The sequence below is a fragment of the Candoia aspera genome, chromosome 3 (assembly GCF_035149785.1).
Source record: "Candoia aspera isolate rCanAsp1 chromosome 3, rCanAsp1.hap2, whole genome shotgun sequence".
In the NCBI taxonomy this organism is placed as follows: Eukaryota; Metazoa; Chordata; class Lepidosauria; order Squamata; family Boidae; genus Candoia; species Candoia aspera.
In genome coordinates, this window is record NC_086155.1 from 185140512 (window position 1) to 185156029 (window position 15518).

General features: G+C 37.9%; 1 protein-coding gene across 1 annotated transcript; it reads right to left on the minus strand.

Moving 5' to 3' along the window:
* Positions 1-2216: 2216 nt before the first annotated feature.
* Positions 2217-9017, minus strand: FSBP (fibrinogen silencer binding protein). The gene is made up of 2 exons (XM_063299494.1): positions 7309-9017; positions 2217-3318 (listed from the first exon to the last, which is right to left on the minus strand). The coding sequence occupies exons 1-2, from the start codon at positions 7677-7679 to the stop codon at positions 2790-2792; spliced, it is 900 nt and encodes a 299-aa protein (XP_063155564.1). The 5' UTR covers positions 7680-9017; the 3' UTR covers positions 2217-2789.
* Positions 9018-15518: the final 6501 nt, after the last annotated feature.

Below are 15518 nucleotides of genomic sequence, written 5' to 3' on the forward strand. Positions count from 1 at the left end.
TAAGTGATGAAAATATTTCGGATGAAATTAAAGTGAGCAATTATTGGAAGCAGTATTTAGAGATCTGTAAGGGAATGCAAGTGATATGTTGAAGGGCAGAATTGAAACTAGTGCTAGAAATGTTAGTGTCCAAGAAAAAAAATTGATGAAAAGTAAGTTAAAGATTCTGTAACTGTGTGATACAGTTGGTATAACTGGAGAAATATAAAGTATGGAAGTAAGAAAAGGATGTGATATTCCCTAGCAAGTTTAATGTATTTATAGATAAATCTATAAGGCATGTTTTGTGGTGAACTGGTTTGGAAAGATAAATACATATAAATAACTGCACTTTTTTATGTTGTGATATTGTTAGCTGAGATCCTATGTGATTTGTAATGAAAGTTATATGGATTGTATGATGCAATAAGTACTTTGGATCTGAAAATTAATTCAGCAAAGATTAAGTTAGCTTAACTTAGAGAAATAGAAATGGAATGAATGATTGCAAATTATAAATGGCAAAAACAAAAAGAAATGTAATGAGTACTATGTAGTTTACTGCAAGGAATATTTATCAAAAGAAACAAAAATAGCTGTGTATTAAAGTATGCTTCTAACTCCTTTATTATATGAAAGTGAGAGTCGAGTGTGTCAAGAGAAAGAAAAAGGTTGAATGCATCAGGCACGGGGTATTTAAATGGAGAAAAACAATTGATAAAATGTGAATTGAATAAGTACAGTGAGTGATCATTACAAAAATAAGTACTCTGAGATGGTTGGTCACAAACAGAAAATTAATAAGGTCAAATTGTAGAAAAATACATGAAGGAAGAGAGAATGGGTTGAAAGAAAGGAGAAGCATGAGAAAGCCATGATTGGATGGAACTGATGAGATCCTCAGTAAGACAGGGACAAGAAGTTTAAGAAACAAAGGCAATATGTAAGCAGGGGATGGACACGGGAGAAACAAGGATGGTTTTCACAGGTCAAGAGATAAGGAGAGGTACAGTGAATAGAGCTAGTGTAATATTTCCTTTTCTTTTTCTTACTTCATGCATTTACTTTCTTTATCTATGTACTACTCCTTTTCTGCACTCTACATAATGCTGCTTACCCTGCAAGGGAATAGCACAATGGGGTTTATGTATGTATACTGATACTGATCTCATTGCTTCTTATGTAGCCAAATTACAAAATTCATCCAAAAGAGAGGTACTAGTATCATCAAGCTTGGGGAAAAAACAGTTTTGCAGATGCATAAGATGATATGAGGAAGAAAAGGTGTTCCTAACAAAAGACAGAAAGGGGCAATAATGATTAAATATGCTAAACGAGCACAGAATTCTAATTATCTCTTGAGTAAAAAATGGAAAGCTCTATGCAACAAAATAGAAAAGGTGGAGTTCTGAATAGTACATCAATTGCAACCTTTGAAAAATTAATGGAATACTCTGTTCTCTCCCTGAAGTATCTACTTGATTGCATAAAGATATATAAACATATATGCTTATATATATAAACATTCAGATGAACCCTACATGTTACATTGTTACACATATGGATAGGTAAAGGTAAAGGTTTCCCTTGACATTAAGTCCAGTCGTGTCCGACTCTAGGGGGCGGTGCTCATCTCCGTTTCAAAGCCGAAGAGCCGGCGTTTGTCCATAGACACTTCTGTGGTCATGTGGCCGGCATGACTATATGGAATGCTGTTACCTGCCCACCGAAGCGGTACCTATTAATCTACTCACATTTGCATGTTTTCGAACTGCTAGGTTGGCAGGAGCTGGGACTAGCAACGGGAGCTCACCCCATCACGCGGATTCAAACCACTGACCTTCCGATCGGCAAGCTCAGCGTTTTAACCTGCAGCGCCACCGCGTCCCCTACACATATGGATAAGGATCCATTAATACCTCTATATATATGCAAAATTTCTAGCCAGAAATTGTGTGTACCAGTCCCATATTACACCAGCTGACCATCCAAGCAAAATGGTAGTAATCTTTATTCTTCTTAAGACATTTTATGATACACTACAGCTCCCTCTAGAATTCAGATGGTTATGCACTGGTGGCTGTGCATAGAAACCATGTATAAACCGATCCTGAAAATACTGAGCACTGTCTAGATTTATTTAAAGAGACTAATACAGCATTCTTCAACTTGCTCTGTTGGACTCCCATAATTCTTAACTAGACTGTAGAATGTTTGACAACAACAAGGAGAAAGTGTCAGGGATATTATTTTTATTCTGAACTGTTTACCGGTTTCAGAATTGTAACACTATAAAACATTGTAGAATCATATTCCAACTGTTCAGCTCAACATGAAAATGCACACTAGATATTCCTATCTATGTTCATCTTGACAGCATAAGGCCATACTGGAATACTAGTTACCATTTGTCTTATGAAAGAAGGAAAAAGGAGCAGTCTTTTTCTCCACTTTGCAATATTTATTTACCCACAAATAAATATTTTAAACGGGTAAGTAAGAATTGTTCCCAGAAAAAAAAATGAAATAAAAAATTAAACCAGAATCTTTTACAGTAGCTTCATAAATCAATATTGGCTTTTACTAACAGCATTAAGATCACAAGATTTCAAAAAGGATTATTTTTAAGTCTGAAAACCTGGAAAAACCAGTGAAAAATGTCTTTGAATTTCTTGCAAACATGAAGTCCAAAATGAAAAAACATAAATTCTTTTGCCCTTCCACTTCCAATCCATCCAAATAAACAAAGTAAGTGATCTTTTCTAATCAAATATAGAATAAACATGGTTTTATGCAGAATTGCTTTATATTCAAAGACTGTTGAATTCAGGAAGATCACGACGTAATCGTATTGCCTTTAATTTTTCCACTTTAATTTTTGCTCTCAAAAGCTCTTCTTCCAGCTGTTGCCTCCTTTTCAACCCATCCCGTTTTTCTTGGATATAGAGCCCAATTTTCCTCTGATTTTCCAAAATTATGTGATGTTCTTCTTTTAGCATTTGCAACATTTGTGGATCATACCCTCCACATGCTGGCCTAAATCGTTCTCCACTTTCGAGCCTAAAAAACTCATCTCGTCTGGGGATAGGCGAGGGAGATAACATTCTTATATCCACAGAAGACAGGGAAGTTGATGGGGATCTCTCCATGACATGGACCATATGTTGCTGTTCTCTTTGTTCCAAGTTCTCCTGTGTTTGCAATTCAACTATCAGTGAAGGTGGTGGCTTGACATCCTCTTCTTCTGGATCCAGCTCCAGTGTGATAGCAGCAGGATGGGGCTCCAACACTAGCTGTGGAGAGCTTGTAGTAGCAACTGTTTCTTTCACCAGGGTAGCACTAAAACAGAATAATATTTTAGGCATTAGAGAACAGAGTCTTCGCTATCCACAAAAGAGAGTGGACACAAAGCAGCACATAACTGACATTACTGAGCCCATAGAAGCTAAACAGGGCAGACCTGATTAGTAATTGGGCAAAAGGCTACCAGGAAAGGCCAGGCTGTAGGCTAGACTGGGCAATTGAAAAAGCTTTCCATAAGAAGGCAATGACAAATACTGTAACTTATATTGTGGCTAAGAAAACGACATAAATGTGTCCATATAATCACCACAAATCGAGCTCAAATCAAGGGAGCTGAACATTTTTAATCAACTTCTGAGCTATTTGTGCTTTGATAAAAAGAGAGTCATCATATTTGTTTATGCGCAAACCTGCCGCCATGAGAGACAAGAGAAAAAGAGAAGCAATATCATGGGGCAATTAAACCTTGAATACTTCTTGTCTGTATAATTCTCTTTGCTCAAGATGACTTTCTTGCCTGAAGACTGTTTTTCATGGAAGCACAGACAAGAAGCCTCTTGAGAAGCTGCAGAATTACAGCTCCCAGCCAAGAGCGAAGGATGCTGCAAGTTGTAGTTCTGCGAGTTTGGGAGAGCCACAGGTTCCTTCCCTCTGTCTTGAAGTATTTATTTCCATATCTGCACTGCACATATACTCCAAAATTGCTTACCAGTCAGAAGGGTCCTGAATATCATTAACCAGAAAGAGTCCACATAGGTTGCTATTATTTGGACTCATTCCAATTCTTCCCTTCTCTCAATGCTGTGAACCCTGCAGAGGACTTCAGGGAATGTCAGGGTCAGTTGCTCACCTGGAACTGAACTGAGAAGAGCACTGGGCAGCTTTCAAGTGTCTTCTAATCTAGCAGTAAGTCAGTGAATGATCCTGCCCTTTCCAGAAGATAGTGAAAGGAAGGGAGAGAGGCAAATAGCAGCAGTGAAATACTGAATTCACTGGAATGGGTGCCATTATATTTCCAGCCCTTTTCCTTCCCATGTTTTGGGGAATTGCTCTTTGTTAAAGACAAAACAAGAATATTAAGCTTTCCAGGGAGTTAATCAATTTATTTTAAGCAACAGATAGGTTTAAAATGCCTCTAAAAACACTCTTGGCCACTGGTGCAATTTGAGAAGAAGCATACATGGGGCTAGGTATCTATGTAGCCCTTAAGTCACAGCATGTTTGCCCCTAGTATACTGTAAACACTGCACCAATATTTTTGAAATAAAAGCAATTTTGGAATAACATAACTTAATCTAAGTCTACTTATTATTTGTCAGCTCTAAAGGATCTCCTGGATCTTCCTGTTCCCACCCAAAGTTCAGATTATATACAGAGATGTTATCAGAACCTCATTGTGATCCAAGTTGGATGAAAGAGCAATAAGGATTTCCTGGACAAGGAAAAGATCTAAAAGGACAGATATTTTCATCTCCTGTCACTGCTACTCCATTCAAACTCTTCCCTTTGAAAGATTTTTTTTCAAAAAAATTATTGAATAATTGAATATTCAGAAATCCTCTATTATTATTGCAAGTGAAGCCATAGTTGTTCCTTCAGATCGATCTTACGATGCAAGCCAATGTGCTCAATTCCTCCACAAAAAGGCTACTATAAACTTTCTAACACTAAAGAAAGGAACATTTGTCTACATTTTCTTGGAAGCAAGCTACAATAATTTCAATAGTACTTGCTAAGTTTAAGTGCACATCAGGGCATTCAAAATGAAAAGATCCAAGCAGACGTTTCAGGTCACAGCAAATCAGCAGCTGAGAGCAATGAAGCATTGCTTATGACCTTGTGTAGCGGGCAACTCACAGAAAAAAAACTGGAGTCACACCTAATTAATGATGAAAGCAGCTGGTATCGAATTGAACCACTAATATTCATCAGTAAACATTGCCAAGCAAAGTAAAATATCTTGGATAGACAAGACCCCTGTGCAACTTCCACACAATTGTCAACTGGGAAAAGGATAAGTCCCTTTTTCATTTTAATGGCTAGCTCATCTCCTGATTCATTCGTTCTAGCAGCTGTATTTCTCATAAACAAATGTGGTATCTGGCAATGCACAAATTATGGCTGCAAGGAAAATGAGAGCAATGTAAGAGCAATAGCCATGGAAAGAGACGGGAAGGTAAACAGATAAAACCAGGCTGGTTGGGCAGGCAAACTCTTTGTGGCCAGCTAGATCTTTGATTCTCTTTTAAACAAAAAGCGTTTGCATTTTCCCCTTAAAGATCTACACAGAGGGACAATAGAATAATTTATATTAATGAAAATTATCCCCACAAAACATGTTTAGAACCTAGATATTCATTTTACGATTCACAATATTCCAGATAAATTATTCTGTAACACTAACCCACGGCAATAATCATTTATATTTCAAGAGAAATGTTTAAGCAATTCATCATTGTGGGTTTTTTTTAAATAAATATTTGGGTGCCACACAGTGTCTAAACCAGATTACTTAACAATAATGGTACTCTAGCCATTATTATTCAACCCCAAATCTGTTACCAAGATAATACCTGCTCTACTGGTCCAATAGGTTAACATCTTTCAACCAAAGTTGGTGATTGTGGCCCAATCAATTTTGAACATTTCAGCCTGAACAACCACTGTGAAAATCCCATATCTCAAGGATACTGCTGCAGTTTTTAGACTACAGTCCCGTTTGAACTTAATATGCCTTTGACTATGTGTTGGACTGCAAAACACCATTTTTGTAAGAGTATTAGGTATGTTTGCCATCTTGAGTTATATATAAAAAAGCTGGGATAAAAATATAATAATAATAATAATAATTTTATTATGTCATTTATTGTGCCATATAAACATAGCTGATGCAAAATTTTTATATCAAAAGAACCTACTGTTGGCATATCTTTATTTCACAGCATCTTCCATGGCTGTGATTTAGAGAACAGTACTGTTTAATGTAACCAGAGGCAGGGTAAATCAAGGGCTGACTAGCTTGCCCATACATGCCGGCCTCCCTAGACGTTCTATTTAAGATTATTATATTTGTTTAGCACAGTAAATGACATAAATTTAAATAGTAGCAATACGAGTCAGAGAAAGAGATGTTCACTTTGCCTTAAGGCTTTTTTTTAAAAAAAACCTAAGGGCACAGGGTAGATGTGAGAAGCTTGCAGCAGGGAAAAGAGTAATAGCAAAGGCCCTGCAAGAAAGGTTGAACAGAGCTTGCCTGTTCTATGTCTGGCTCAAATCTAGACAAGCTTCAGTTTGATTAAACACAAAAAAGCCTGCTCTAAAAATAAAAGATTTTGTGCAACTGCAGCATCCGTATCTGCCTGGACTTGAGCTTTGTAAACCTGTGAACATTCTCTTGGTAAGTTTAATTACAGCTTTATCTTTATTCTGTCTTCAGACAAGGCAAAAAAAAAAAAGGGTTTTTTTAATCCACTTGAATTGTTAAAAAGCAGAGTAGAATACCAAGTAAAATCATCTAAAAAGTCCAAATGCAGTTTAAAATGTATTCTGCTCTGGGAGATTAACATAATCCTTGTCTGGGCACATGCAGGAGTGAGCTCCTTTGTTCTCCAACTCGACTTTATGTAGATTTTATCCAAAACAGGCAACAGCTTCCGTATGCAGGCAGACGACTGCAGTACCCTACTACCTTAAATGCAGAACAGCCGTTGGTTCGCTTGGTCAATGTTTGAAGGCTATGCCTATTAAAAGGGGAGGGGTAAAAGTTGGAGCTCCTATTTCACTTGGATTTTTTCTTAACCCTCACTTGCCAGGGGTCTGACAATAAGATCCCTGAAAAGCAGCTGCGAGCTAAACCGACCAGTCGACCCCTGTTTTGCAGCACAGAAGGTTGCTTTGAAAAACTGACTTGAATTAACAGCGTTTTTAGTTCTCCTAAGCTAAAGCGTTCAGCTCAAACAAGGACTGGAAAACAAGGCAGGAGATGCTCGCGTTGGCCATTCGAGCCCAACAGAAAAGGCAACTTACCATGGCAGATTATTCCTCTCTCTCAAACACACAGTGGAAATCTGGGGGATCATTTCCACAACTTTCTTAGTCGGTTCAGAGATGTAGCTTTTGTAGTCACAAAGGGTCTCCTTTTGCTGCAGGAGCTCTTGCTTGGCATATTCCTTGAGCCTTTTGTATAGTGTGCGCAGGCCCTGGGCAGTGCGAGGAGGGCGGTCAACTCCAATGGCATTGTAGTTATCAGCTATGATGTCCCAGCACTTGTTTTTTTCCACTATGACTGAATGTTTGTTGGTGTGTTCCTCGAGAATGTTAACGTATGGCTTGACAAGTTTCAGCAAATCGAGCTTTTCAGACAAAGTGAAATTCGAGGATCTGGCCTTCCCAACCATCGTCCTCTCCAGCCTGAAGAAGCAGCAGTTCCTGAAACCACCACACAGATCCTAGCTCTGCTCAGCTCTTTTTCACAAACAGAAAAAAGATCAGGCTTAACTAGGCTTGTCTCATTTAGGCCCACGCCTACAGGGGAGGGTTTATTAAAATTCCTTCAGCTTAAGCTGACGCACGTTCGTGAAATCTGGTTAAGCCAAGCCTGACCTACATAAGGCTTCAGACTGAAAGAGAGCAGAAGAGGAGGAGTGCGCAAGCACAGACACTTTTGTGCCAAGAAACCCCTACATTTAAACAGGATTGAAAACAGAAAGGTTGAAAGATTAGCACATTACCCTGCCAAATATTACCCAATTCATCCTGAGTTTACGAGCTTCTACACACACACACACAATCTCTTTTGCTGATAGAAAAAAAGGAACTGCAAAGACTGGATTTATTCATGCTCAAGAAAAGAACAACTTTTTTAGGGGGAAGGGAGGATTTATTGGTTATTAAGCTGCACCACCACTGCAAGACGGAGAAAGAGAAAAGACAACGACGAGCAAGGGGACTGGATTCAGAGGAGGCGTGTGTAGAGAGATCCCTAACAGAGCCCCCGGATCACGGTTCTGTTCCCCAGCGGCTCTTCTCTCTGGCTCCATTTGCATAATGCTAGTCCTGCTGTCAATCAGGAATTGCAGATTGCCTAGCTAGTTAGGTTTCACTCAGGGTCGGGCTTCGCAGCAAAGCTAAGCTTCCTCAGCACTTTGCAGTGTGGCTTTGGCTAGATGCGCGTGCACACTTTTTAAAGAGGCAGATGCTCAACAGAGCGAGGGTACGAATGGGTGGAAAATGGGGTCCCCTCCTTACAGCGGCAGCTTGTCCAAAATGTGCCAATCATTACAGGCAACCATCACGTGGCAGAGGAACACCTCTCCAGAGGTGCAGGTTGAGGACATCATCAGTCCAGATTCTGGTTGCCCTTCTGATGACCTCCAAATGAGTTAGACTAAAAATTACCTATCACCTCCAAGCAGCAAGTAGCTGGGATTGATGGGAGTTGCTGCACACTTGGGGGATGCTAGCTTGAGAAAGGCTGCCACAGTAGTCCTATGATAAGAAATCCAATCATTCTGTCAACCTACCAGCTTGTAAACTAACAGGAGTAGTGTGGCACTTTAACAATTAGCCAAACTATTACCACATAACCTGTCATTGATCACAGTTCTACCTTATGCATAGAGCACAGTCCTGAGGAGTATTATGCTTACGCATGACTTCAAACTATTTTTGTAACCCTTCAGGGACATAGGAGTCAACTTCACCTCAGGTCCATCATTGCTTTTATCTCCAAATCACACAACACTCTCTCCTTCTCAGGAAAGTTATATAAAGAAGAGGAACTGGAGACTCTGATGGACCGACTCCATTAAGGTCATAACATTGCTGCCTGGCCTAAGCTACCTCACTGAGTTGTTGTGATAAACAAACAAATATTCTTACTTACCTGTAAGAAAAGCATTCACTGGGATCACACAACGTAAATCATGGTTTGTTTAATCACAGTTTACTAAGTCACAGCTGGCTGGGTTCAGCCAAAGTAACCTATAAACACTTTCTGCAATGTTTTCAAGTTTCCTAATCCAATGGCTACACTCACACAATATGGTAAATCAAAATCAAATAAATTACATTATAGCTTATTGCAATGTTCAAAAATTAAGGCGCAACATAAAATCTCCCCAGTGTATAATGGAATACAATTAAATTGCCGGTCTCCCCTCAGTCTTCCTTTTTAAGACTTCATGATCAAACGCAAACCCCATGATAAGTAACATCAAATAAAATTTCTTCCCACAACAGATCTGAGAATCAGACCTGGAAAAGTCAGAAATCTGCTCCCTAATAGATATATTATTCAAATATAGTTTTTAGAACAGTTTTCTTACAGATCAATAATGTTTTTTCTTGTTTTTTTCTGGCTTTTTAAATTTAAGGACTATAGCTAAAAAGTATTTCTTGGAATGTTCTAGCTTGAATTGAAGCCTAAAAATCTCTAACCCACCACTACTTTAGATGTGGTAGTTTTCTTTATATTGAGGGTGTACAATCCATAAACAGTTTAAAAAATATTATTAGCCACAGTCACCTTTATGGAAGGATCTTCCCTTCATTTTATCAATATGAATGTTATTTCTCTTTTATGAGGAATGTTATTATTTATACTTAAGTTCAAGCAAATGAAAGCAGAATCTTGAAATACAGTGAAATACAACTCTGTAAATGTGAAGAACAATTAATAACTATATAAGCAAAATATTTAGAAAACTATGTATTCATTTATTATTATTCACGGGTAGCAGTTACACATCTATTTGCATTTTAATAGAGTCACTATCATGTTGCATACCACAGCATTTATCTGCAACTCTTTAAAGCTGCTGTGTCTTCTCCCAGAAACATATGGCTGCCCTCCACAACTACTGTACAATTCTAGGAAAAGATGCAACTGCTTTAAAGAGCTATAATCAAATTATACATTCATACACCTGCTGTCTCTGAAACACATTTTTTGGAATATAATCAGAATCATTGAACATAAAGCTGTAGTTAGAACCTGGACTTCAGGTGAGACACCTTAGTTCAAGACCCATCTTATCCAATGATCTTACTATTACAGAGTATGACAAAGCCTGGGGATAAAATGAGAGGAAGCAAAGGAAGGAGATATATACTGTAGAGCTCCTTAGAGAAAAGGCAGTTTACGAATGTACTAAATAAAACCTGGATCAATTGCTATCATTCATCTTAAGTCACTGAATTATTGAAATGATATCATATAATGATGCAAGTCCTAAGCTGTTTTGAAGAAAGGGTAAAATGATGTAATGATGTGAAATAAATGGTTATATTAATGACAATAAATAAATGACAATAAATAACGAAGTATGTCTGTTAGTGAACAAGATATTCCATTCTTACTGGTTTTTATTATTGAAGTACCTGTTATATATTAGGGACAAACTTTACATTATGGCATTTATCGTTACCTCCAACCAGTCTAATCAGATTATCTATATTGTTGTTATTCTTCATAATAATAAGTATATTTTGTCTTACTAGGTTAAAACTGAATAATGTCTATCAGAATGAAACCAGGTGAATTCAATGTAAGCTTTCTCACAGATAAATAAAGGTAAGACTGCGGCACCATCTCTTGCCACCACAAAGAGGATGACAAATACTGACCTTTAAAGAACAAGTTCGCAAAAGCAAATCTGAAAATGCACCTGAAAATTCAGCAGATTAAATATCAATGAACTGAATTATCAAAACAAAGGAAATCAGCAAAATTAACTATCCCACCAATCAAATGTCTCCTTTAAAGTACAACTTCTCAAATGCAACCCTTACTGCAAACATGGAGGACAGAACAATTCTGAATGGACAGTGCAAAAAGCAAGCCAACAAGAATCCATTTTATGATTAGGGAAAAGGCTCCCGCGCGATCATGAAACAATGCAAAACAGAAAATACTTTCTCTGTACCATAGCCACTGGATGAAAATAATATATCTTAAGTTATTCTTTCAATGGATGTCTGTCGTTTCTCCTCCAAAATAAAGATCTTAGAAGTTTTGCTTCTTGTCTGTAAAAAGCTCCAGTACAGAATTTCCCCATTCTAACAATTTACCCTAGCAGTGCAGCCTCTAATTCATACATAAAAACCTGTAGATTAAATGCCTGAATAATCTTTTAGTAGTATGACAAAGAACTGGGATATATGAAATGTTTTATTATTCAGAAAATGCAAAGCACATCTATTAATAAGTAAATCTGATTGTTTTTAATCAATGGAAATCCCTTCAGTGTAAAGCCCCAATTAGGGGTTACTTAAGTAAGGATACTCACCATGTGAATGCTTCAATTAAGGCTCACCAACATCACAGACATTGTCAACTACTCGCAGGCAATCACACATTCAGCATGATCCTCTGCAGACAGAAAGTGTATTTGCATACTGTATGTCTTCAGGCTTTTATTCTGCAGACATCATGGAAGCAATGCTTCCTGAAAAGGGATGGGATGGGGTAGGGGCGGATTTGTTACCCAGAATATTCATTACCAAGTCTTTTAGATCCTGAATATCTGAAGAGGGCTTAAGTGACTCTAGGCTTGCAGCCTTCAGCAAAATATAAATGCCTTGGTTTGAAAAGTGGCTGTTTTATATCTCTAATAAATAAATTCATCACAGGAGAAATCTGAGCTGCACTCTAATGATAAAAGATATTCCTAGAAGAATTCTATGAAACACAACCAATACTAAAGAGGAGACTTCCACTCCAGGAACTTGAAAATTATTTAAAAAGTGAATGAATCTTGACATATAGCTAGCCGTAGGCCTTTCAGGTTGTTGCTAGGTTCCCCATAGCCTACATGGATTATAACTGAACTAAGAGAGAACCTGAGAAAGGGCTAGCTGAGGGATTTCCCTGTTCTTCTTCCCATATGCATCATGATGATAGGCCAAAAATCAAATGGAGTCTGCAACAGAACCTGGTCTAGGTTAAATCCAAGTCACTGAAGCACCTAATTATTCTGAGTCAGTCTTCTATTGTAATGAGAAATACTGTCCCTTGATCACAATATGAACTGTGCATTCCTTATTACTGCACTATTTTTGGCCCAATATATATACAGAGGGCTTTCTTCCTCCAGTCATAGACTCTATGTTTTCTTTGACATATAAGGCAGTCATCACCCCAGTACTTATTTCCTTATCTTTTCAATAGGCCAGATCTACAAAAGCACTCCTCTTTTACCTTTCCCTAAATTGCTGAGATCTTGCACATAAAATGAAAAAATCTCAAAAAGATGGGTGGCTTTGCAAGGGGAAGCATTCTGGCCATCACACAATGGTGCTTCAGGCCAGAAAATGTTACTGATCCCTTTAATACAAAGATGTCAGGATAACAGTATTCCACCAATTCTCACTGTTCTCCCAATTTACTGATATCCCTATTAACCTATATTCTGTTTCAATAGCAACCATTCTTGTTTCCTCAGCAGATTTGGAGGCCTCTGCTATTAGCAGTAAGAAAACACTTATACATAACATGCCACACACACACATACATAATTTTATCACACAGTCTTGCTGGTATTTTTAGAAATGGCAGCTATTTGTTTCTATATAGGTATAGCCCAAGTAAACTTACCTTATTTTGAAGTGGCAAAACGGTGCCATCCCAACCCCGTGATGCAGCTGTCTGAAGCAAATGTTGCTCGGTTTCTACCGGCCTTCCTTCAGAAGGTATTTAAAAAGCTATTCTGCCTTACATTAAACCATGCATATTCCTACCTATTTTTGTTCTCCGTAGTGGTTTCATTCCAGTTGTCAAACGCCCAATCTCCATATTCTCATTTTCACAGGGAAATTCTTCTTCCTTAGATTCTACAGCCACAGAAGAATGGAAGCCAGAAGTTGTAGAACAAATGTTTACAGAAGTTGAGCTACACAACTGTTCCTTGCACACCTACAAGACAGAATATATATCTATTTTGGAGTATTCATGAAACAACTTCAAAATAAATGTGTGCCTCTCCTGCCTGAGGCCCTCGAAATATCCAAGCCATGTGCTGCAGGAGGGCATCCTCAAAAGTAAGAGAACCTCATATGCAGACAGACCAGCCTAAATAATTTTCTGTCTAGAATTTCCAAGCCATAAAGGGCTGAGTGCATGTCCTTGAGTTGGTTATTCTAAACAAAAGGACACTTAGAAGTTGGAAATTTAGATATCCTAGGAAGACCTCCAGGAGTAGTTCTTGACACTGATCAAATGAACAGCAAATCCAAGTGTAATGAACTTATCTGCAGTTCCTCAGATGGCTCAGTTGCGATACAGTGAACTAGTTCAACAAACATAAAAAGGAAGAGACTCAAGACAGTTGAACACAATTCCCTGTGACTACATGGACTGGAATATACAATTTTCTTGGCATCAATATGGAGTGGGACACAAGAAATACATGGATCTAGAGCTCTATTCAGGTGTCTCATTTCAATAGGTGATCAATTTACAACAGGGAAATGTGAACAAAGTCACTAGTTCGTGATTTATTCCTCCCTAAGTGCTGGACTGATAACTTCTCTTTTGTGTACACTCCCCATTTTATTTAGAAACCAAAAAAAAAAAAAAAGCAGAGGATCTAAATTATGTGGGAAGTCTACATAGTAAAAAAAAAAGATTTTCAGAAGTTATACCTCCAAATTTTGGACAGCAAAGGATATCAATGGGGGATGGAGCTAGGACCCATTTTTATAGTCTTTCCCCAATGCATCCTGATCTAACAGAGAAGAAGAACATCTGAAAAATGTGTAAGAGTGCAAATGAATCCATGATTGAGGAAATAGGATTGGGTAAACTGCATATCTGTCCTTTGAAAGAACATATGAACCAAACTGGTTTTTGCTGATGTCATTAGCTAACTCTTTTTTTGTTGAATGCCATATTTCAAATAGTTTGTTTGCCTAAACCCCAAATGTGAGGGCAAATTTCTGATAGGCCAAGATATTTCAGGGGTGGCCAACTGCAGTGATTAAGCAATGTGGATAGGCTGCATGGTGATTTATGCAACTGCCAAACCAAACAAAATGTTTCATAAGAAAAAGATACAGTATCTGTGCTCCTGATATCTAATATTCTATGTGGAGAAGCTTTTTTGTATGGAGGAGAATTTGATTGAGCTCCCACTTGGCTAAGAGTTAAGTTTCCATGAGTTATTGACATTAGTAATGTTAATGTATTTGTGGTCTTCTCTTTTAATATTACCTTATCAGTTTTAATTTCTGGATCTACATGTTCAGATGTTTTTGCTAGGATTTTTCCTGGAGGTATAAACCTTGGCTTTTTGGCTGAATTCCCCAACAGTTGACTTGGAGCTGCTGATCGTCTCATCTTTGGTTCTGTTGATTTGAAAAATAACAATCAGGAAGTGTGCAGCAAATTCAGAGCCTTGGAAAGAATCTTGAAAGGACCCAAGTAGCACATACAATCCAGGAACCATAATTTAGAAGTCAATGGCAGCATTCCTGATAAAGCACCATTCAGGTTCTACCTATGTCTCCAACAGAAGAAAGTCCACTACTTCCTGAAACAGATTCTTACACATCAAATAAACCTACAGTATGATTAAGAAATTTCTACTAATGGTAACCAAGTATACAAAAATCTCTTCACAGCATTGCACAATATAGGGTTCTAGCTACATTACATCTACACATTAAGTAAAAAGCTGAGGACTTAAGTAGTATCACTCCCCTTACTCCTTCCCTAGTGACTATATTTTCTGAAGTAAGCAGTAAGGAAGAAAGAACTTTTCTCAGATCCTTTTGGAATTCCAAGCAAATCATGTCAGGAACCAGGTGGATGTGGGGTTTTTTTCCCATCATCCAGTTTGGTTTCTGCATTGTGTTTATATGTTTGCTTAATTATTTGTTGCAAATTTCATTGCAGTCATTAGTGTTAATGATCCTTGGAATGTGCATCCTGCAGGGTTGGGGTGCAGTGCTACAATAAAATGTGTGGCATAAATATGATTCTCATACAGGCACCATTAACCTGGCATTTACTTGAAGGAAGCTCAAGGTGTCTGGGTCAGTCCAATACTCTTTCTTGCCCATTTTTAACAACAATATGCCTCTGGGTATGAGCAAAGCAATCGTGATTATGCTCAGATCAACATTTTCCATGCCCACGCCCTGCTTTTTGTAACATTCTGCCCAATAAAATTATCTAATGAAATGTTTAATAGACCTCATTCTTGTAAGGTTTTAACTATTTTTTAAAGTGGCCGTAA

What these genes read in the sequence shown, in the direction of transcription:
- FSBP (XM_063299494.1), bottom strand. Translation starts at nt 7,679, where the DNA reads ATGGTTGGGAAGGCCAGATCCTCGAATTTCACTTTGTCTGAAAAGCTC. An exon ending in GAGAGGAATAATCTGCCATG is followed by an intron (nt 3,319 to 7,308) that starts GTAAGTTGCCTT and finishes ATTCTGTTTTAG; the next exon opens with TGCTACCCTGGTGAAAGAAA.